Here is a 21556-nt window from a genome sequence, read left to right on the forward strand (position 1 = left end):
CATGAAGTAGAACATTTCAGGTTTAGCCCGTCCTGAACCATACTCTGGCCATTGCTGTCAACTAGGATGCAAACATGACAGCACCCCCACCCGCTCCTCACCCACCCTCTCTGGTCACGTGGTCCAGCGCGCTACTTGATGGAAAAATACTGGATTTGGTGTTGAGTGGAGAGACAGTACACAACCTAGTACAAAGTCATTCACGGAGGATTTTTCTTCGGGCGTCTCGGGTATCACCCCGCAACAACGTTTTATGTGTACGTGAACCATAAAGGACCATGCTTGTTTGTTTTTATACGTTCTTTTTAAGTTTGCTGCAACGACGGTACTAATATAAAGTCACATTATTTCAAATTCTGCTTGGGCAATATTCATATGCGCGATTTGCTAAAAATGCAATGCAACATTCACTGCAATTCGTTTAGTGGAAAAGGGGTTGTCATTCGATATGCAAACAAATACATTGGCAAGCATAGCAGGTGCATTTGTGCGTACTGTACTGTAATGCAGAAATCACGATAAGGTGCATTGACGAGGAAGGGTGTCAAGCTCATTGTCATTCAGGGGCAAATAACATTCACATTTGATGTCACGTGGATTGGACCAGTAATATCATAGCATAGCCTAATGATTGCAAATAATAACTTGTCTTTTTCATTTGTTTTATGCCATTGTATGAATAATAGGATTGCACCAGTCCAAACTCTTTTGTAATTAAGCTGTTGACTAATATTTAATTGCACATTTGACAGTTATCAGCACAGCAAGAATTCATTTCACAGAGCAGAAATAGCTATTCTGTATAGTTATATGCCAGACAGTTGTCTTATATCAATATCTTCAAAATTAACTAACATATTTCAGTCTGTTGTCCATGTGTCACTTAAAAGTACATTTTAGTTTGTCCTTCATGCTCCACGTTGTCTGAACCCCACTACACTTACATTCAAATTGGCAAAATTAAAAAAAAGGTAAGAAAAGAAAAATGAAAATAATTTGTTTAAAAAAAACGCCGCTGTCTATTTTGTTAGGCGCCACTTTTGTTGTAGCTGTGATTTCCTCACATAATAAACCGAACCTTATTCCCTGAATGTGTGTACTAATTTTCATCTAAGCAAAAAAACATGAGCTCAATTAAGATTTCACTCGCAAGGCAAGATAGAGTTTATAGAATCAGTGCTATTCTTGTTACTGATAACAAAGTGCTGTTTTTGTAAGTCAATTTCTGAAAGTAGCCTATATGGAGTAACGAAAGAAAGGAAAGAAGTCCAGCTGCCTTCCGGCTTTCTTTCTATATACAAGTTGAACTCCCCTAGAGCAAACAAGAAGGAATGTATTGTTATACATGTGCGAAGTTCGGGAGAGAGCGAGGAGAGTCAGGTGGAGGCTGGTTATAGCTTGTTTAGTCTGGTTGACGCGTGACGGTTCATTTACATGTATTATTGCGCCACACTATGTGTTGACCAACACGTGGAAATCGGTTAAACAGAATTATTTTGAAACAACAATGTGCTGTTATCTAAACCATCGGCTGAATGAGTCTAAAAAAAGTTATTTTTACTTTTTTATTTCATTTGAGTCAATGTATCTTTATTCATAGGCTTTTGCTGTTTAATTTTTACTTGTAACTGTCGAACAGAAAATGTGATCGGAAAATGACTCGTCACGCTACTCCAGTCCATGCTTTCAGACAACTTAAAAAATATAAACAATAAACAGTGCCATCTTCTGATTCCTCTGTGGATTACATTGTTGCGTTCAAATGTTAATCTATACTGACCTCTGGTGGACAAACAGATTAGCGCTGTCTATAGAAACGCCAGACAAATTCGAATCTTGTAATAATAAAATGAGGCAGATACGAACTATTTTCTATTACTTTTGAATCCAATACACCTGTAGAGAGGAATTTCCAATTCATAATCTTGAGGTTTTCTTGCATTAACTGAATTAGAGGTGTTCTGAAAATCTTTGTCATATTTATGGTCCAGTTGAAACATTATACGTTTACATGCAGTACAATTACTTTGTTTATTGTCGATGGTTTATGTTTTGTTATATTATTTTTAAATGTTCTATAAAGCGTTTTCTCACAGCTGCAGCTTCCGTGAAAACGCCATTTAAAGATATGCGGCACAATAAATAAATAAATAAATATGGGCAGCATGTTTTAATACAGGTTAACACCTCTGCGCACAAGTTTTTATTCATTGCCCACCCTCTCTCATCTGTCTTTCTTCCAGCCTCCACGCTCTTCTGTCTTTCTGTGCGTGACGTGCGCATACTCATGGCCGATAATGCGTCACTCTAAAGCGGCTATGCTCGAGAACTAACTGAAGAGAAGATGCATTTTCGGGTTGTCGAAATAGCTAGCGAGTTAACGGTATACAGTACTGTAATTGCGATGGATCACACCTGATTTGAATGAAAGCGTTCAAGTTCTTATATGCTGGGGTAGGGGCGACTCATGTCACATACTTTAGCCACGCCCCAAAAATTTGGAAAGCAGAACCAAAACTTTTTTCCGCTACACTTTGGTCGCTATGGTAACTAGTGTAATCGTGTCCGACACTGACGACAGTCACTGTGCGATTACGTCACTGGTGTGCGTCGAGAGCGGGGAGACATGAGAACTAGAGAGTGGTACAGTATACACGCGTCGTGAAGTTCAATAAAGGTTATCCACGTTAACACTACAGCTGGACTCACGTGTGCCTCATTTGATAACACGACATGGTGTCAGAAGTCCTGTCGTTGACGTGGAGTGCATGAAGAGAATCTTTTGTACACGGCGGTAAAGGGGGAAAGGCGAAATGAGCGACAGAGAGGAAGGAGCCTCGGCGCGGCCAAATGGAGCCGCGGCGCTAGGTGCACAGCGGGCTGCGGGACCAGTCTCCAGCGCGGGGCCGTGCGACACGTTTAACATCCAGCCACCGCAGGAGCGGGACAAATGGATCCGGAGATTCGAAAGAGTCCGCCTGGCAAGTAACCTGAATGCTAGCTCTGAAGAAAATCAAGTAAACACACTGGTTTACTGCATGGGTGACGAGGCGGATGAAATCCTGCGCCGGTTGAATCTGACAGAGATTCAACGGCGCACATACCAAGAAGTGCGAGGGGGACTCCGAAACTTCTTCGTTGTCAAGAAAAACGTCATCTTCGAGCGTGCTATATTCAATATTCAGAAAGGAGGGGAAAGTGTGGATTCGTTCGTCACTGGACTATGCGCTGGCAGAGCATTGTAGCTATGGGGCTACACAACGAACTGATCAGAGACACAATTGTCGTCGGACTGCGGGACAGGGGACTGTCTGAACGCATACACTTGGATCTGATCCTTGAAAACGCCATAAGAATAGCACGGCAAAGCGAGGAGGTGAAGAGGCAGCAGTCTTATCTGCGAGGGGACACCAATTCAGAGGCAAGTGTTGCTGAATCTTTTGACAAGAGTGTTCAAGAGCAACTTAAAGTACTAAGAGAAAGAAAAAGTGGTTAAGATTGCCTGACTGTCTGTGTCTTATATGTTGTTTTGTATTAAGTTGTCATTTTATGTTAACTGTTCTGTTGATGGCGGTGCAGGCATTTACAGCGGCTACTCTCTGTCCTGTGGTTGAGAGGAAAGAAATTTCATCTGTGCTAAAAATGCCTGAGCACAGCCGACACACGGTCTCGAGCTCCCGTGGACCAAGAATTGTTGGAAGACACGAACATCTACGTGGACATGGTGATGGAGAACCTACCGCCAAATTTAGGAGCAGATTTGTTCGTGCTCGGAAGCAAGACCTACTTGCTGGTTGTGGACTACATGTCAAGGTACATGGACATAGCTCCGTTGGCCGCCACAAAGTCAAATGAGGTTGATCTATGCACACCATGGGATCCCAGACCTTTTGTTTTTATGTATTTACTTATTTATAAATTTGAGGATGTTGGACAGTTAAAAATTCACCATTCACATTCAATCTTATGTTGGCCAATAGATATCAGAACTGCATAAATGGAATCCAACTGATATATGTACTGAATGTATGTGTGTGTGCACGTGCGCCCGTGTACAGTATGTATCTATATACATCTATATGCACCAACACATTAGTGCCCCTCACGCTGCTTGACCAAGCAGCGTGTGCGTGTTTTTTTTTTTTTTGAGGGAGTGGTCTGCGTATTCTGAAGGCCTGAATTTCCGTCCGCATGACTTCTCTTCCGGCGCAACTCGACTGGACGTGGTTTCCAAATTCTAGAAAGACAATTCGCAGGCTGGGTCCTTCGACGCCTTCAAAGGCTCCTCCTTATGTCCCCTCCGTGGACCGCATTAACCGAATTCGGACAGGCTTTACAGGAATTTGGACACCGCGTACGGTCGGGTCGTGCCGGAAGTGACGTGACACAATCGAAAACGCGGCCTTCGTACAGCCCAGGCTCAGAATTTGGACAGCCCCACACACACAAACACACAACCACACAACACTTTATTCTGAAAACTACAGACCGGAAGCGCTACTCTCACTGATCGCTGAGTTGCTGAGAAGAGAAGACCGCGAACACAAGTCAACATAGGAAGTACACGTGTTGACTTTTACTCCGCGACTTTTTTCTCCTTCTTGTTCTTGTTCTTATCGTAACTCCATGTTATCCCATTAATGTAACACATTAAACGACCGAGACACACGCTTTGCATACTTTTGAGGTGATTTGTTAATTCCAGCCTTCCACGTGCAATTGCGTTTGGATAACTTGAATATCAATTAGCAGTACAAAACTAGCCGGCTACACCTACGTCAAACTAAACGTAGTTATAACCTTACGTTTTACTGATCGACTCATTTTTCTTACTTGCGGTACCTCAACAACGCTCGGTTGGCATTGTTATTTTGTGGGTGGTGTGGGTCGCCGATTTTTGGGAATGTCAACCTCTCCATGTGGTAACACCAGACATGGGTTCTCGGGCAGCGATTCCGAAGACGAGGTAACTACCGGTACTTGTTACACACTGCAAGTCATCAACTAGCTCTTGGTCATTTGAATTCAGCAATAGGTTTAAAAGTACACATTACTACTTAAAGATTTGTGGCAGTGCAACATCGTTTATAAATGGGCACAAACAGTCCTGAATATGATCAAAAGTGTTGTATTTACTCCATGTTTCTAGGATCTTTCGAGGCTATTAGGTTGAACATAATTCACGATTGTTTCATCCTTAATGGTCGATGCATACTTTAATGTATAGCGGCAGACCATTTTACCCTACCAGACATATAATGCATTTTTAAAAAATTCTGCATCATGTTAAGTAATTCCAAGGTGTCATGTCAGAAGATGCCTGTGACATGTTTTCAGCCGAATACTCCCAAGGATAAAAAAAAACATCATCACACTTTCCAAATTCAATTTCTTGTTTTAGGTCGACTAAGAGCGCGGCACTGTGAGTGACCCGATACTGAGCCTCATATGCTGACCTGCATCATTTGATGCACATCTTTACATCACCTAATATTAGTTGGTCCAATTCCATCCATCCATTTTCTAATCCGCTTATTCTCACAAGGGTCACAGGTGTGTTGGAACCTATCCGAGCTGTCTTCAGGCAGTCACTGTACACTCCGAATTGGTTGCCTGCCAATCGCAGGACACACATAGACCAACAACCATTTGCGCTTACAATCATACCTAGGGACAAATTAGAGTGTGTGGGAGGAAACCGAAGTACCCAGAGAAAACCCACCCAGGCACGGGGGGAGCAAACTGCACACAGGAAGGCCAGAGCCAGAATCAAACCATGCACTGTGAGGTGGACGTGCTAACCGGTCGGCTACCGTGTCACCAATTTTCTCTTTTTAAGTCTTGGTGTTAAAAGTGTGTTCACTTTTTCTGTCATTTTCTGGGGGACGATTGATTTTCCCTCATGGCACATACCAAATTCAAATGATGGATCAAATGGAGACACCGAAAGATCACGGTTGACAGCAACAAACAGACTTATATGACTGATGATGTAACATTTGATTTGATACATTTTCGTTTTGGTATCTGTAGCCGAAGCTTGCCATCAATCAGTTCTACCCTTACATCCGATGTGGCCTATGCTGCGGCTTCCTCATTGATGCCACCACCATCACAGAGTGTTTACACACATGTAAGTAGGTCCAAAAGTCTGCATTCAAAATGATAATTTATAGCTTGAATTTGTCATCTTGGTCAAGTTCTGATAATATTTTGTAAGTAATGTCACAGTGGTCACCCCAATGTTTTGTAAACCGGGGGATTTAAAAATGAATGAACAACGGTAATAATTGTAATTTAGCATTACAATAATCATCTTGGCAAATTAACTTCTCGAGACCATTGCGGGAGAAAAAAAATTGGGCAATGCCTAAATGAGGACAACAGTCACACAAATGCAGGTGGTCATCTAAGATGTTTGCTCAGCACTGTATGGACACACGGACATTCTTAAACTGAATTAATGCTTGCACGTCCATGCTGGTTGACCTTTTCAATCAGATTGTTTGATCCTAGTACAAGTGGATACACTAACCATTCATCAATATTTGAAATAAATGCATTTAACAAAAATGAATGCCTTTCACTTAAGGTCATCGTTCTCACAATTTAAAGTCATCCGTATTCACTGTTGGTAATGATACAGGATATCATTAGATCTTTTATGATTGTTTGGTATATGTTCGATTTCTGATATGCTCGTAGTAACACGCATCGTCAGGTTTCAAAGTTGACAATCATGGCTGGATCTAACTTGGCTCTTTTTTGTCTTTCCTTAGTTTGCAAAAGTTGCATTGTGAAGCATTTTTTCTACAGCAACAGGTGTCCATCATGCACCATTATAGTCCACCAAACACAACCCCTTTACAACATAAGGTATTTGTTTCTTGCCATTGTAATATTTGCCCGTATTCATTATCATATGCATTAAATATTGGTACTTTAGTTTGACATGTTCAATTATGTGAATTATCTTTTGTTGTTAAAAATCTTCTGACAGGCCAGACAGACAACTGCAGGATATTGTGTACAAAATGATTCCTTTCCTGGAGGAGGGTAAGCAGACTGCACACAACTGATTAACACAGGTGCAATAATTTACTTTATTTTTTTATTTGTATATTCATGATGCACCAAAAAGAAAATTCTTGTCCGAAACTGAAACTGAGGACACCAAGGGCAAAAACCAAAACATTTAAAAAAAAAACAGAATACCTAAAAGACAGGAAAAAAAATCCTCAGCTTGATCATTTTCTGCCCTTTGCCAAACTTGTCTTAGTGTGAGCTCTCTGGTTCCTTTGAGGCAATGCGCATTCTTTCACAGCTGCCAGAAAGGCGGTCCTCAGCAGCGAACTAGTCTTAACCCCGAGCTCCAAAGGATTGCGCCACGATGATTGGGACGTCACGGGCACTGCCAGGCAGAGACCGGGGTTTCGCAATCGTTCGCCCACCCAGAGTACTTCCATTAAATGTTGTTGCTTGCATCATCACAAAATCCAAATTTGGCATTGTTTTCACGACAAGGCTTTGAGTTGAAGACCCAAAATGTACTCTTGGGGGGTTTTTTCGGATGAAAATTTTTGATGCACCCCTATTATACAATTTCTAATTTCTGACCTAAGCTTTGTATGTTTCAAACTGCAGTTGAAAAAGAGCAAATGTGCAACTTCTACAAAAAGCGAGGGCTGGCGATACCCAAATCAGGTAACGTTTTTCCATAAATGCTGATAACACAGGGTGCCACGTTGGGGAAAAAACTGTTAAAAATATTTTTAGTATGACATAGAAACAAGTGCTTCTGAAAGAAAATTCAAAGTTTTCTAACAAATCTGTTGAGGTGTACTAATTTTGAGCACAGTATATTCTAGGTCATGGTATATTTTCAATTGGCATCAATTGTATATTACTGTAGTAATAGTGGCAATCGAGAAATCCCTGGATGTGTTTGCCACCAGGTTACACGAACTACAGGTACTATAATTACACATTACAAAAGCCATACTTACATCAACTGGCCACATAATTGATTGATAATAATAAGATTCAGTACAAAAGCTGTATCAAAAATAGGATTAAAATACTTTGTATAATCACGTTTGATTGCGAAAGCAGTCACAATGTTCTTGTCTTTCTGTGTGGCAGTGGTGGTCTCTACTGCAACTCCTCTGGTGTTGAAAAGGCAAAAGAAGGACTCAACGCCTCAGTGTGTGCTCAACATTCCGCCTGAGCTGGATGTGTCACTGTTGCTGGATTTTGTTGGGTGAGTCTCCTTGACTTGCTTCTGAAGCATTGTCGTTCAAGACACTCATTGTCATTCTCAGGTCAGTGTTTTGTTCTGTTTTGTTTTTTTCCTTGAGTGAGAACGGACTCCAGTTCAAGCCTAAAAATGATAACATTGCTTTAAGTTGTTTATAGAAAAATGTCTTGGAAATTCTACACGTCACAATTTTGCAAGTCTACCGCTGTCACTGTGCACATTGTAGGTTAGTTTGGAGGCTCCGCTCTCGTTTATGGCGTAGATAAAGTTGCACAGAAGTGCTAGCAGATGTTTCTGATGCTGGCTTATACGATGAGCAAAGCATGTATTGACTGTAATTTTTGTTCCAGGGCTGAAGAGGGGATAAACAGTTACAAGGTAATTGCTTTCCATCTTCAGGGCTTTTTCAGAGGATTCTGGTCAGCATTGACCTACAATTCACACTCAGATTTGTAGGGGGGGAAAAAACACAATACAGAGGGTCCTCAGCATATAACAGTCCTAGTATGCGACATTGTGAGTTTATTATTATTATTACTATTGTTTATTCCACATTGGGACTTCCACACTTTCATACCAACGTATGCCACGAAAAACGATTTGTCCTGCTGTTTGATGTTGTCATTTTCTTGTACGCATTTTCCCACAAGTATTCATATTCCTTAAACTCACATGGGTCTCTGCTTAACGATGTGTTGACAACCAACGTGTCTCAAGATATGCTAAGATAAGTTTATCATTTTTGCAGTCGAGCACAAATTGATTTTCCTGACTTGATATCAAGTCTGCACAGTACAAGTACTGCATAGTACTTTCCAACTTGCATTGCTGGGTTAACTGTGTTTTAAATAGCAACGGGAGATTAAAAACATGTTGGCTTTTAGCTAAGAAACATGGTGGTTTGGTGCCTTTGACACAGGGGACCACTGCTTAAATGCCAGCCACGAACGCAAGCATCCTAATGGGTATGCTAGACCCTAATTCCAAGCCACTGCCTATATTAAAATGAGTGGGTGCATCAGGAAATGCATCCAGTGTCAAAACTCTGCCAAAACATATAATCACGGTGGCAACACCTGACAAAATGTGCCTCACTCCTAATATGACGCAGTGATTTTCAATCTTATTCGAGCCAAGGCACATTTCTTTGTTGAAAAAATTCCGCGGCACACCACTACCTGAAAATGTGAAAAAAGCTTATTTTAACAATTAAATGTTATATTGTTACTATAAGAGCGGCCCGGTAGACCAGTGGTTAGCACGTCGGCTTCACAGTGCAGAGGTACCGGGTTCGATTCCAGCTCCGGCCTCCCTGTGTGGAGTTTGCATGTTCTCCCCGGGCCTGCGTGGGTTTTCTCCGGGTGCTCCGGTTTCCTCCCACATTCCAAAAACATGCTTGGCAGGCTGATTGGATGCTCTAAATTGTCCCTAGGTGTGAGTGTGGGCGTGGATGGTTGTTTGTCTCTGTGTGCCCTGCGATTGGCTGGCAACTGATTCAGGGTGTCCCCCGCCTACTGCCCGGAGACAGCTGGGATAGGCTCCGGCACCCCCCGCGACCCTAGTGAGGATCAAGCGGTTCGGAAAATGGATGGATGGATTGTTACTATAAGCGTTTATTTTAAAACACTGAAAATTAACGCAATATTATAACACATTGAATAGGAATCAAATCAACATCAATCCAATATTTGGTGCATTCGTTTTAATGGCAAGTAAAATATAGTCAATTAGAACTTAACCTTGCTCAGGGTCTGATTTTTTTCTGTGTGACATCCGGTTCTTTTTCTCCCAGTCGTTTGCGCTCTCCAGCAATATTGTACCAATCCCTTTTCCCATCTTGAGTCATTGTATAATTCCAACATCATTCAAATGACCGGTCGTTTCGCCATGATAAAGATTAGCATTAGCGTCACTTTTCGCCGCCGCACTGTTATCGTTATGGAACAGAGAATTTGCGCAAGTACTGTCAATGCGGTGATTGGCTGCTTCGCGTCATTGCATCGTATCGTGTGACTGGCTGGACACATGTCACTCACTGAATTACACAGCAAATTGATACAGAAAAAAAGTTATATACAGGTATCTAATTCATTTGCAGCAATTCAGTTGCATCTCCAGTACACGTAAATCTAAATGAAAGATACCTTTCATGGTATTGCCTCGCGTCGGAAATTTCGCTCGTCTCGAAGCACAAGGCAATTTCCTAGCTGCTGCTGCTCCCTACCGGTATGGAAGAGTACTACATGATTACTCTTCCAGGCGATCGACCGCACAGGCTACATATTGTATAATTTCCCACGGCACACCTGACAATATCTCGCTGCACACTGGCACAGGGTTTGAAAAACACTGATATAAGGATCTTACTGTCTGCAGTGTCAGCCTTTCACCAACAGAGAGTGCTAATAGACTGAAAAGATCATGAGGGGTTTAGATAAGAGTACAATGGACTTAACGCTGCCTGGAAATGTCTGTTTGAATAGCATAAAATTGTGCCATCAATGCTTCAGGGAAGAAAAACAATTGGGATTGACCAATAGTTGTGGCCAACTTGCTCAATTTTTTTTTCTCAAGCCATGGTTGTCACACAAAACAAGAAGGCCCACTCAGTCTGCACCGAATTTACCGTAATGTTTTTCATGTGTTCGTTTTGTATGTGTCAGTTACGGTAATTCTGATTTTACTACTGTGTTAGCGCAGGTGACAGGTAGACTGGCGTGCTCTGCCTCGTGTACGAATTCGGGTTCGTCGGCGCCATAGGAACAGACCTGATGTTAACTGAGGGCCCCCTGTACAACTTTATGAAACATGTTAATTTGTAGTCTGTTGTACTTCATTGCTGTCCAGCCACTAGAGAGGCCCTATGTGCGTGTGTCAGGTGAGGCCACCATTCGCCATGTGGAGCTCTTCATTAGGAAGAAGATGGAGCTCAGCCCAACTTGCCAGGTGAGCGGCCAAACTCACTTAACGAGCTTAATCAGTCCGCAGAGTCTTCTTGATCCTGGTAGTTTCGGACGAGGTCAGCACAGAATCTACTTGACTGTCACATGCATACAGAGCAGTGTGAGGTCATGACAGAGCTTTAGAGGATGGGGCCCGTTATTGTTCTGTCATGCGATTGAACTTTTCGACAGGAAGTAGAAAACAGCATCTCATGTCCTTAACAATTATGCTTACCGTGGCAATTCCAGTGATATTAAAGTACTTTTTAACAAAGCTGTGACCTAGAATCAGACAGGCTGAGTTTCATCTCTACCTTTCAATTAAGTGACATCAACAAAGAGCCACTATTTCTTATTCGAGTTTAGCTCAAAGGTTGGGTTGCTTAAAAAGCATTGCGTGATTAGGTTCACACCGAGCCCAAGTCTATAGTTTGTATTATATCGCACCTGGATTTCATGATTAGCATCTTATTTTAATTTCCTAGCCTCAGTGCAACCTGTTGTGATAAATGTAAGGAGAATGGAGGAAGACCAGGGCATTTTAATAAATTGTGTATTAAAAGTGTGGAAGCACTTTTTTTTTACCATTCTTTGTCTTGTAGGTTGACGTGGTTTGTGGAGATCATCTCCTGGATCAGTATCAGTCACTGAAAGATGTCCAGAATTTTGTGGGAGCAGAGGCCTTGCAAGTAAGCACCATTATTTTTTCTTATTATTTATAGATATTTTTGTGGTTTTTTTTTCTGTGAAGCGGCGACACAGATTTCAACGCTATTTCAATATACCATTGCTGGTTACACTGCCAAGCATAGCAAAATAAATGTACGTGCTAACGTTGTGCTTTTTCTCCTTCAACTCTGAGAGTGCTGCTTTATGTTTCATATTCTCCACTCGGCAACAGCCATTTATGAAGCTGCTGTCATCAGCCTTTAAAATATGTCTCATCACTGTGGCAAATAGACTTTTGCGAGACTTTCTACGAATTGAAAGTGGATTAAAAAGAGTCAAAAGTAGCTCTCGAGTATTCCTGTGAGTATTGTTGAATGATGGAGGGTAACAAAACTAGGGCTCGGTGATATATTGTTATCGTATCAATATCTAGATAATGAATATTTAGTGTATTAATATTGAAAATGTTCACACTTTGACTGCATGTACAGCTCATGCCCCCCAACCACCTACCTCCTTTCAAGTTTGCCGTTGATGGACAGTTAAAGCCAGCCAATGACAATCATCGTCAGTCATCAGCAAAACGGGCGTCCGCCAGTGACAGACTGACAAATATTCTGTCAAGACTGACAGAATGCCCTCCTCTGCTACTCAGTCTACATTTAGTCGGCTATTTACAGGTTACAGAAGAAACACATTATTCACGCTTATCCTAAAAGATACATTATTTTCATGTGTCCTTAGGATGGTCTGCTGGTGCTGCACTTTGGTCTGGTCCTATCCTGTCTGTCTTGAAAGGAAAGAACGGATCGATTCATAGTGTTTCACACCTCCTGTAAGGCAGAATACCTGCAAAATGACTGGAGGAAGTTACTCGGGACAGCAATATGAATTTTATTGAGACTATTTTCAGGGCATTTCTACTACTGTGCTTACTGGACACAAAGTCCAACCATTCTCCATAAGTGGGAGCATGGTTTGAGCCCAAAGGGTCACGGTGATTTTGGGGAATAGGAGCAGAGCAGAAAAGCATCTGCCTCCATCCAGAGCCAAAGGCGTCTCAATCTAACTATTGTTCCAGGTACATAGTCAGAAAGGTGCATTTTTTTAGGTAACTGATGAGCTCAGGTTTTTTTATTTTGTACATTATTTGGGATAAGACATGATAAAGTTGAAATTGACTTCTGTGAAAGACGACTGTCGTCAGATTTAATGAAATGTTTGCTGTCTGTGCGACTGCTTTGAATAAAAGAATTCCAGTACTTTTCAACTAATGAATGTTCTTCATGCCTCTATACTTAAACAGTCAAGTAAATCATTGTGCTGCCAATTTCAGAAAAGTTGTTATGCATTGCAATATATCAGTGCGGAGAAGGCAGGCACAGATCTTGCAATTGTCTCATTCATCACACGAGAGAACAGACAGAACAGTTGTTTTTTTGTTGTTGTTTTTTTAATTCTCTCAATCATTCCGTGTAAATGAATCACACAGTGAGCAGGGAGGCCTAAACCTCAATGAAATGTAGTCATCTAGCTATGGTGTAGATTTACAGCATATTTAAAGGTACTACCCATCATTTTCTGAAATCATGATTGATGTTAACCGAAAGTACCGCACTAGTCACACACACACAATCTGGTTTGCTAACATTCAAGAAAAAGCATTGGCCTGAAAATTAAAGTGATAAGCAAACAAAAGCATATTTTAGTGTATAAATACGGTTTAAGTTAGCCAACACACTTTGACACAGATGACTAGAATTCTACCACATTGTTACTGTTTTTTCAATTGTAACATACAATGCCCCGTAATAGGTTAACACCATCTGGTTTACATCTTGATGCAAGCTTCCATTTGAAAAATATTTAGAGTCCAAAAATGTTCTACATGTTTCAGACTTGTGCACTATGGAAAGAACGAATTCACTTATAGCCTGACTTGTGTTTTGTGATTGAAATGTTCCAAATTAAAATAATCTCCAGAAAAATTACATTTACATAGGACACGATGTCTGGGCTCCTCTTTTTGTGCATATACAGTGCTAAAACTTTAGAAATGCAGTACAAGCTATTTGTCTCCCTTCCTGCCTGTGTCCATGACTTCAGTTGTTGGAATTGATGTCTGCTTCGTCCTTCTCCTCCTCCTTGCCGCTTTCCTTCTTGGCTCCGTCTTTGTCTCGCTGGCTGCTTCTGGATGATCCGGTTGAGGCTCGGGCCTGGTAGCTGTAACTGGCGGCTCCGAAAGACGTCCCTGAGTTAAAGTGAGTCTCTTCGCCTTCCAGCAGCTTCCTTGTTGGTTGAAAGGACATATATATTAAAGTAACAGTATGGAATTAATTGTACATATTTATTCACATTTATATATATATATATATATATATACAGTATGTTTTTTTAATAACCTTTCAGATGCACCACCTCGGGCTTGCTAGCCGGCTTTGAGTGACGTCTTTATTTATCCATCCTGATTGGTTTCATAGCGCTATTAAAGCGGCAGTGCGTAGTTTCGGAAGGCCTTATAGCACAGGTGTCAAAGTCAAGACGCGGGGGCCAGATCCGGCCCACCACGTCATTTTATGTGGCCCGCAGGAGCAACTCATGTGTGTCAACGTTCATGATTCTTGCTGAAATCTGTACCGAAATGTCAAATTGTCATGGGTAATAAATAACTTTGAGATTTTGCACCGGCCCTCCGAGGGAAGCCGTAACTCCGAAGTGGCCCTCGACAAAAAATGAGTTTGACCCCCTTGCCCTATAGGCTGGAATTCTGCATTCCAACAGCAGAGGTGTGCCTTTGTTGTGACTTAGACCATGCCCGTTACGTCGAGTGTCATCAAACAGTCGCTCGCCAGGAAAGTGTAGACCGATTCCATCGCATTAACATTTTCACGGCCAGTCCATCCAGTTTGACACGATTGAAACAAACAATAGCTGCCTGTCAATGGCAGTGAAAGGGTTAAAAACAACAACAACAAAACAAGTAGACTATTAGCCTCTGATCAATATCTGTTATGAACTTTGTCATTTGATTAATGTACAGGGCAGCCAGTCATAGACCTGATTCTGACCTTGTGGTCTTGCTTTAGGCAAATTTCTTTTAGTCACATATACTAGTTATAATACTGATAATGATTATGGTCATGACAATCTTGATACATCATATCGTTTCATGTCCGCCCACCTGTATGCAGCTATCTCGATGTCCAATGCCATCTTGACATTGAGCAAGTCCTGATATTCTCTCAGGTGCTGGGCCATCTCCCCCTTGAGGTTCCTCAGCTCAGTATCCAGGTGGCCAATCGTGTCCTGTTCGAAGAAGTCAAGCATTGTGATGAAACGAAAGTTATTGAGCGGTCACATGGTTAAAGGGTTACTTTTGTCAAGACAAGCATAACCTTTGAGGCTTAGTTCGTTTGAACTTCCCTAAATAGCCGCTGAAAACAGATGGCCTTCCTGTATCCAATTTAGCAGCAGTCTGGGTTAATCTCGATACACGGGATCAGTTCACTAAGAACTTTCGCTGTCTAAGCCCAAGTGACTTCCACACTAAAGCAGTTTTATTTGGAGTTTGTCATACTGTCCGCGAATCTTCGTGTACCGGATGGAACAGCTTGAGATCAAATCGTGATTAAATTTTAATTCATTTCTGGAGCACAATAATATCCTTTTTCAGGCAATATTTTAGATACAATCATTTGTTTCGCTAAGAAATCTGAATACATTATGCATTCTGAATTTATTGGAAGACAAGAGCAATTTGCACCCGGAACTAAACATTAGGTGATCATCTCAAAAAGGTGAGCATGAATATGTCATAGGTTAGATTTCGCCAGCTAGTTTCTGCTCAACTTGGCTGTGACATTGACAAGTTGGGGCCACCCTGAAGCTCTTACCTAATGGACCTCAAGCTGTGACATAATTGATGAGTTTGAACTGCTCAATCCTATTAGTTGGAGACAATCGCAACCTTCACTGCTGTGCTGCTGCATGGTCAAGTTCAAGTGACACCGGGAACACCGGCCCGCCGCTATTTATTGTGTTGAACTTAAATCACCCGAGTGTGTGAACAGACACGGAGGAATACTTTTAAAAGGGTGTTTTGGAAAGTTTGTGTGTTTAAATAAGTTGAAATGTGTTTAAAGTGGGAGGTTCTGGAACGTATCGCACGATTAACGGGAGTTCACTGTATTACGCACCTGCAATGTTGTGACTTCAGAATTGTGAGCATCCTCCATCTCTGTGATCTGCCTTTCCAGAGACTCGTTGGCACCCCTCAGAGTCTCGATCTCCAGAGTCTTGCCCTGCAGCTGCCTCCTGAACTCATTCATCTCCTCCCTGCTGGCCCGCATGGCCTCGTTGCTCCTGGTGGCCTGTTCACTCAGGCTGGAGAACTTGCCCTTGTACCACTCCTCGGCCGACTGCAGGTTTTTGGAGGCGATGGACTCGTACTGGTTGCGGATCTCTTTCAGAGCTGAGGTGAGGTCGGGTTTGGAGAGTTCCATTTCCACGGAGACCTGCTGCGCTTCCATCAGGCTGCTCAGCTCCTGGATTTCCTCATCGTGGACTTTGTTCAGGAACGAGATTTCATCCATCAGCGATTCCACTCGACGCTCCAGATCCAGACGAATGGCTGCCGCGTCATCCACATCCTTCCGGAAGGACCGCAAGGTTTGTTCTGTCTCTTCACGCACAGTCAACTCCTCCTGATACTTGACAGTGAGTTTCTAGAATGGAGCCCCCCCCCCCCAAAAAAAATGGACAAATGTGATGCAGTAAATAATTAATTTCGATGTCCAGTCCTTAAAACTGAAAGGGAAAAATGTATTTGTTGGTTATACGTATTAATTTGTCTGTAGCGTTCTGTACAGCTGAACTGTATCATACTGAGTGCTGTTCCTAATATTTTTGAGTAGCTCATATAACTAATTGCATTCACCATATTATTTGACAAATCTGTGTTCTAAAAAAATGCAAACTACATCCACAATATTAAAATGAAATGAATTCTGTTCTGGGTGGCACGGTGGTACTGATTAGCTCGCTGGCCTCCCAGTGCAGAGGTGGAGGGTTTGATTCCGGCTCGGGCCTTCTTGTGTGGAGTTTGCTTGTTCTCCCCGTGCCTGTGTGGCTTTTCTCCGGGTACTCTGATTTCCTCCCACATTCCAAAAACATGCGTTGCAGGTCAATGGAACACTCAAAATTGCCCCTAGGTGTGAGTGTGAGCACGAATGGCTGTTTGTCTATGTGTGCCCTGCAATTGGCTGGCAGCCTGCTGCCCGAAGACAGTTGGGATAGGCTCCAGCATGCCCCGTGACCCTTGTGAGGATAAGCGGATTAGAAAATGGATGGAACATTTTTCTTTGGATACAAACAGACCATATAGTAATCGGGTAATTATATGCTTGAAAGACTTTGCGTTAGATTGGGTTAAAGAAACAACAAAAGGGGATGATTTCAGTCTATATTTCTATCTAAAATCTACAATTCTAATCATCATCGTATTGAAAACATTGATTCCATCATATTTTGAGTGTATTCCCTTCGTTATGACTTTATGGCTCAAAGACTCCTCCTTGTCATTTGATGGTACAGACGGTCATGGTTCCTTTCATACCTGCAGTTCATCTTCCATGTTGTTCCTCTCAATCAGGATGCGGTTCTTGTCCCTGTTTAGGTCCTCCAACTGAGCCCGTAAGTCCCTCATCTCCTGCTGGTAGAGTTGAGTGGCCCGAGACCGCTCACTCTGCCTCTGCCGCAGCGTCACCAGCTCGGCCTCCAGTACTTTATTCTGCTGCTCCAGGTGTCTGACTTTGTCAATGAACATGGCGAAGCGATCATTCAGACCCTGTGCAACAAAAACAAAAGCCTCATTGGTACCAGCTGCTGGTCTTTTGCATTGTTCTACATTAACCTTAACCTGTTTAAGATGCTGGTTAGCCTCCAGGCTAATCATTTCTATTTTTTACCTGGTTTTGTTTACCTTGCTGACATTTTCTCGGTACATTATGTTAAGGGACAGCCTAAAATGGGGATTTGCCATTCTGCAGGGGGGGGGGGCATTAAAAGAGATGGGATTAAACCATATTAAATTGGTTGTTGGTCTCTATACAGTGTTGTGTTTTCAGGTACAGTAGCAGCATCCCTGCTGGTGGTTTGAATGCAGATGATGAAGGACTGAAGCAAGAAAATATGAGGGGCAGTCACTCCTTTGTGATAGTTTTGTTGGTAGTGTCACTGATGTGCTGTTCAGACTTTTCTAATGTAAAATGTATCTTGGCTGAATAAAGGTTGGGAATCACTAGATTGTGCAAATATGTAATGCTGTGGCAAATAAGTGCATTTTATTGTCCCATATACTTTCTTTATTGGACATGGCTGTTTTCTGTGTTTGGACATTCACTTATTGCATTATTAACAATGGGCTGAAGTAATGAGGTACAAATACTTTGTTACTATGCTGGAGAATATTTTTCAGGTATCTGTACTTTACCTGGGTATTCATTTTTGTGATAACGTTTTTTAACTTTTACTCCCTGCACCTGAAAAAAGATTATCACAAAGAGACAACAAATAGGCTGCTTACTTTTTTCTATCTCCACGGATGATGACACGACTTAAAATAGAAAGGCAAAATCCACTGCACTTTAGACTTTGCTGGTGTTACCAGATTGAGAAAATGGGGACAGCAGTGACATGGAGTAACGTGAACCAAGGAGCAATAACGATGACAAAATATCCAGAGAAACAAGATACTGTATTCCTCTTGCGCCTTATTCAAATACATTTGTGATGAGTCTCGTCTACTCGAAATATTTGAAGTGAAATTGTCTTGTATCAGTCTAAAACGTACCATCACTTAGCATTCAAAAATTCCTCATCTAATTTGAAAAAAATTGTGTATTTTTTTCAATTATCAGTTAACACCGTCAAAAATGTTTTATTTTTTTTCAAATCAGAGATGCAAGTAAACTACAATATATATATATATTTTTTTAACTAATTTCAAAATCTACCGCTTTGCCCTCCTAAAGGACATCAGGTTTTCATAATATAATAAAAATAATACATGTACTCTAGTAATATGTAGTGTAATAGTGTAATTTTTGTCAGTCACTCTAAAATGTTAGCAAAGCTATGAAAATATGCTTTGATGATGGCGTCTGCAGTGAATTTCCGTCTCATTGCGCGAGCTACGCAAGTAAATAACATTAACGTTAATTATTTCGTGTGCATTTTTTTTTCATTGTGCCATATGTTATCAAAATGGTTGTTGGTCTAATTGACGGTTTAAAAATATTTTTGTACATTTCAGAGCATTGAAAAAAAGTTTTACTTAAGTACAGAAGTTTGTTTGTTTGTTTGTTTGTTTATTGAACATAAAACATCAGTATTTTTACTTTTCATTCATTTCATTCTTTTTATTTTTAAAATCATCTTACTCTTACTGAAGTACAGTACGTGAGTGCTTTTGCTGCCACAATTTGTTATGGAGTCCACATTAAAGAAATAAAAACTGAAAAAAATGTCCACCTTTTTTCAATGACGACACATACCTGCAGCTGCTCTTTTTCGTTGGTACGAATTACTTTGAGTTCATTGTTGACCACTGAAGTCTGGGTCAAGTCGAGGGAGTCCGTGGCCGTAAGAGAGAAGGAGGCCGGAGGTTGGCCCAGCCGTCTGAACATGCCCACGGAAGAGGTGCTGTTTCGGGACACGGCCATGGACCTGAGCCCGGGGGAGACCTGGGGCACGTAACTGCTCATACGTGAGGAGGCGGAGAACCTGGAAGAGTCCCCGAAAATCTTGCGGTAGGAGGACGAAGTGTAGCGGTCTCTGTAGTTCATCTTTGCAGTAAATTGGAGCTCAAAGTAAGACACTGGCGAGAGATTTGCTGCAGCTTTGTCAAGCGCGGCTACAGGTGGAGCGAACCATTTTATACATGGGGATTAAATGTCAACAAACAAAATGTGTTGGTCCACGTCATCTGGTGATGAAAACAGTAAAAATATTTGAACAGATCCACGATTCCACACTCAGAAACATGAACTGAAACAGTTGTTAAAGTTATCTTTATGGTCAGATAAAAATGGAGCTGTCCATGGTGAAGCACTACAGTACTGCAGTAATTTTACAAACTCGTTGTTCGCGGCCCACATCATGTGGACTCTTAATTTGATGTCAAGGCAATACAGGTACATAATGAAAACAACTATACTTTTACAATATATTAAAAACAACCTCAGATTTCTGAACAAAAATGAGAAATTTGGATGAGTTTATCATTTACACGCGTGCAATATAACTGATGAAAATAATTGTATGTAAAGGCACAGTAGTTTAAAATTGACTCATTAATGGTTATTGGTAACAATCCTCTGTTGGGGAAAAATCATGTGTTTGTAATTATATCGGGGAAGTGATATGTTGAAGCTTTTTTATTGATAGAGTTTAATTATTGGTGGATTGTTCAGACATGGACTGTGAGAGTTCCAGTTTCTTAAGAACATTTTGTAAATACTGCAAAGTAATTGTGTAATTATTGAATGATATCTAATTTTTATAATGTCTTATAATGCATTTATTGATTAAAAAAAACAGTTGATACATCAATCCATCGATTATCTGAACCGCTTTATCCGAACAAGGATTGCTGGAGCCTATCCCAGCCGTCGTAGGTGGGGTACACCCAGTCACAGGGCACACAATAGACCAACAACCATTCATATTCACACCGAGGGACAATTTAGACTAGTGTTCAATCAGCCTGCCCATACCCGGAGAAAATCCACGTAGCCTAGCCACGGTGAAGAACATGCAAACTCCACACTGGAAAGCCGGAGCCGGAATCGAACCCTGCACCTCTGCACTGTGAGGCTGACGTGCTAACCAGTCGATCACCGTAGTGGCCAGACGGTATCCTACGATATGTAAATACAGCAATAGAATGCAATGTGTCCACAAACGGTGTGACACACACACACACACACGCACGCACACACACACAGGGCCACCTCTATATATATATATATATAAAAGACACAACTTTATACATATGTATATATGTATAAAGTTGTGTCTTTTTTTCCATTTTAATTTGATGATTAATTTGTTTTTTCCATGTTCGCAATAAAAACAATCAATCAACCATCGTGTCGAATTTACTATTTTCGTGTGGTTGCAGTTCCATCTGATTGCCAAAGGAGGTCAGTACACATCTCAAGTTTTTCAGCCTCTCTGGTTTCATGGCTGCTGCTGGAGCCATGAATGAGAGCGAGTGAATCGTCATGCAAATGTCTGACAATATGATTGAGGGACTGAAAAGTTGCGAATAAAGGTTGATGAAAACTGGCTGCTGCAATCGCCCTCATTGATTCTATTTCGCTAGCTGAAAATGTTCGTGTCGTGTGTTGTTGAATAAAGTATGTGACTTGAGTAGTTAGTCCTTTATGAAGCGATCAAGTGCAGCAAGTGACGTACTAAATTCATACTAATACAGTAGTACAATAGGTCATCCTTAATACTGAATGCGCACACACACTGTGACTGTCTAGGACTCCGTAACCACCCCAAGTCGCTGTGGCGTCCCCCGAAACCGCACACAGTCAGACTGTGGGGGATGGTTGGCTGTGCAGCGTGACAGCTCACTGCCGTGACGGCTACCGTTTGTGCGTAATTGGCCACCGCCGCC

The 21556-nt window shown here is 41.5% G+C and overlaps 2 protein-coding genes across 2 annotated transcripts; one reads left to right on the plus strand and one right to left on the minus strand.

Annotated features, from left to right (window-relative positions):
• The first annotated feature begins 2549 nt into the window (after window positions 1-2549).
• Window positions 2550-13138, plus strand: pcgf6 (polycomb group ring finger 6). The gene is given in 13 exon segments (XM_086122071.1): window positions 2550-3220; window positions 3222-3251; window positions 3253-3421; window positions 3580-3813; window positions 6034-6133; window positions 6780-6876; window positions 7001-7056; window positions 7645-7704; window positions 8143-8260; window positions 8608-8635; window positions 11105-11203; window positions 11802-11888; window positions 12613-13138. Coding segments are annotated over 13 exon segments (1536 nt in total). The 5' UTR covers window positions 2550-2813; the 3' UTR covers window positions 12664-13138.
• Window positions 13139-13294: 156 nt separating this feature from the next.
• On the minus strand, window positions 13295-19770 carry LOC147199483 (alpha-internexin-like). Its single transcript, XM_086122072.1, has 5 exons — window positions 19422-19770; window positions 17483-17713; window positions 16065-16592; window positions 15050-15174; window positions 13295-14157 (listed from the first exon to the last, which is right to left on the minus strand). The coding sequence occupies exons 1-5, from the start codon at window positions 19710-19712 to the stop codon at window positions 13971-13973; spliced, it is 1362 nt and encodes a 453-aa protein (XP_085978198.1). The 5' UTR covers window positions 19713-19770; the 3' UTR covers window positions 13295-13970.
• Window positions 19771-21556: the final 1786 nt, after the last annotated feature.

The sequence above is a fragment of the Hippocampus guttulatus genome, chromosome 10 (assembly GCF_054856545.1).
Source record: "Hippocampus guttulatus isolate MCC_2025c chromosome 10, RoL_Hgut_1.0, whole genome shotgun sequence".
NCBI lineage: Eukaryota > Metazoa > Chordata > Actinopteri > Syngnathiformes > Syngnathidae > Hippocampus > Hippocampus guttulatus.

Coding starts and splice junctions, on each gene's coding strand:
- LOC147199483 (XM_086122072.1), bottom strand. CDS start 19,712: ATGAACTACAGAGACCGCTACACTTCGTCCTCCTACCGCAAGATTTTC. Junction 16,593..17,482: donor ACATGGAAGATGAACTGCAG/GTATGAAAGGAA, acceptor GCTCCATTCTAG/AAACTCACTGTCAAGTATCA. Junction 15,175..16,064: donor CTGAAGTCACAACATTGCAG/GTGCGTAATACA, acceptor TTCTTCGAACAG/GACACGATTGGCCACCTGGA.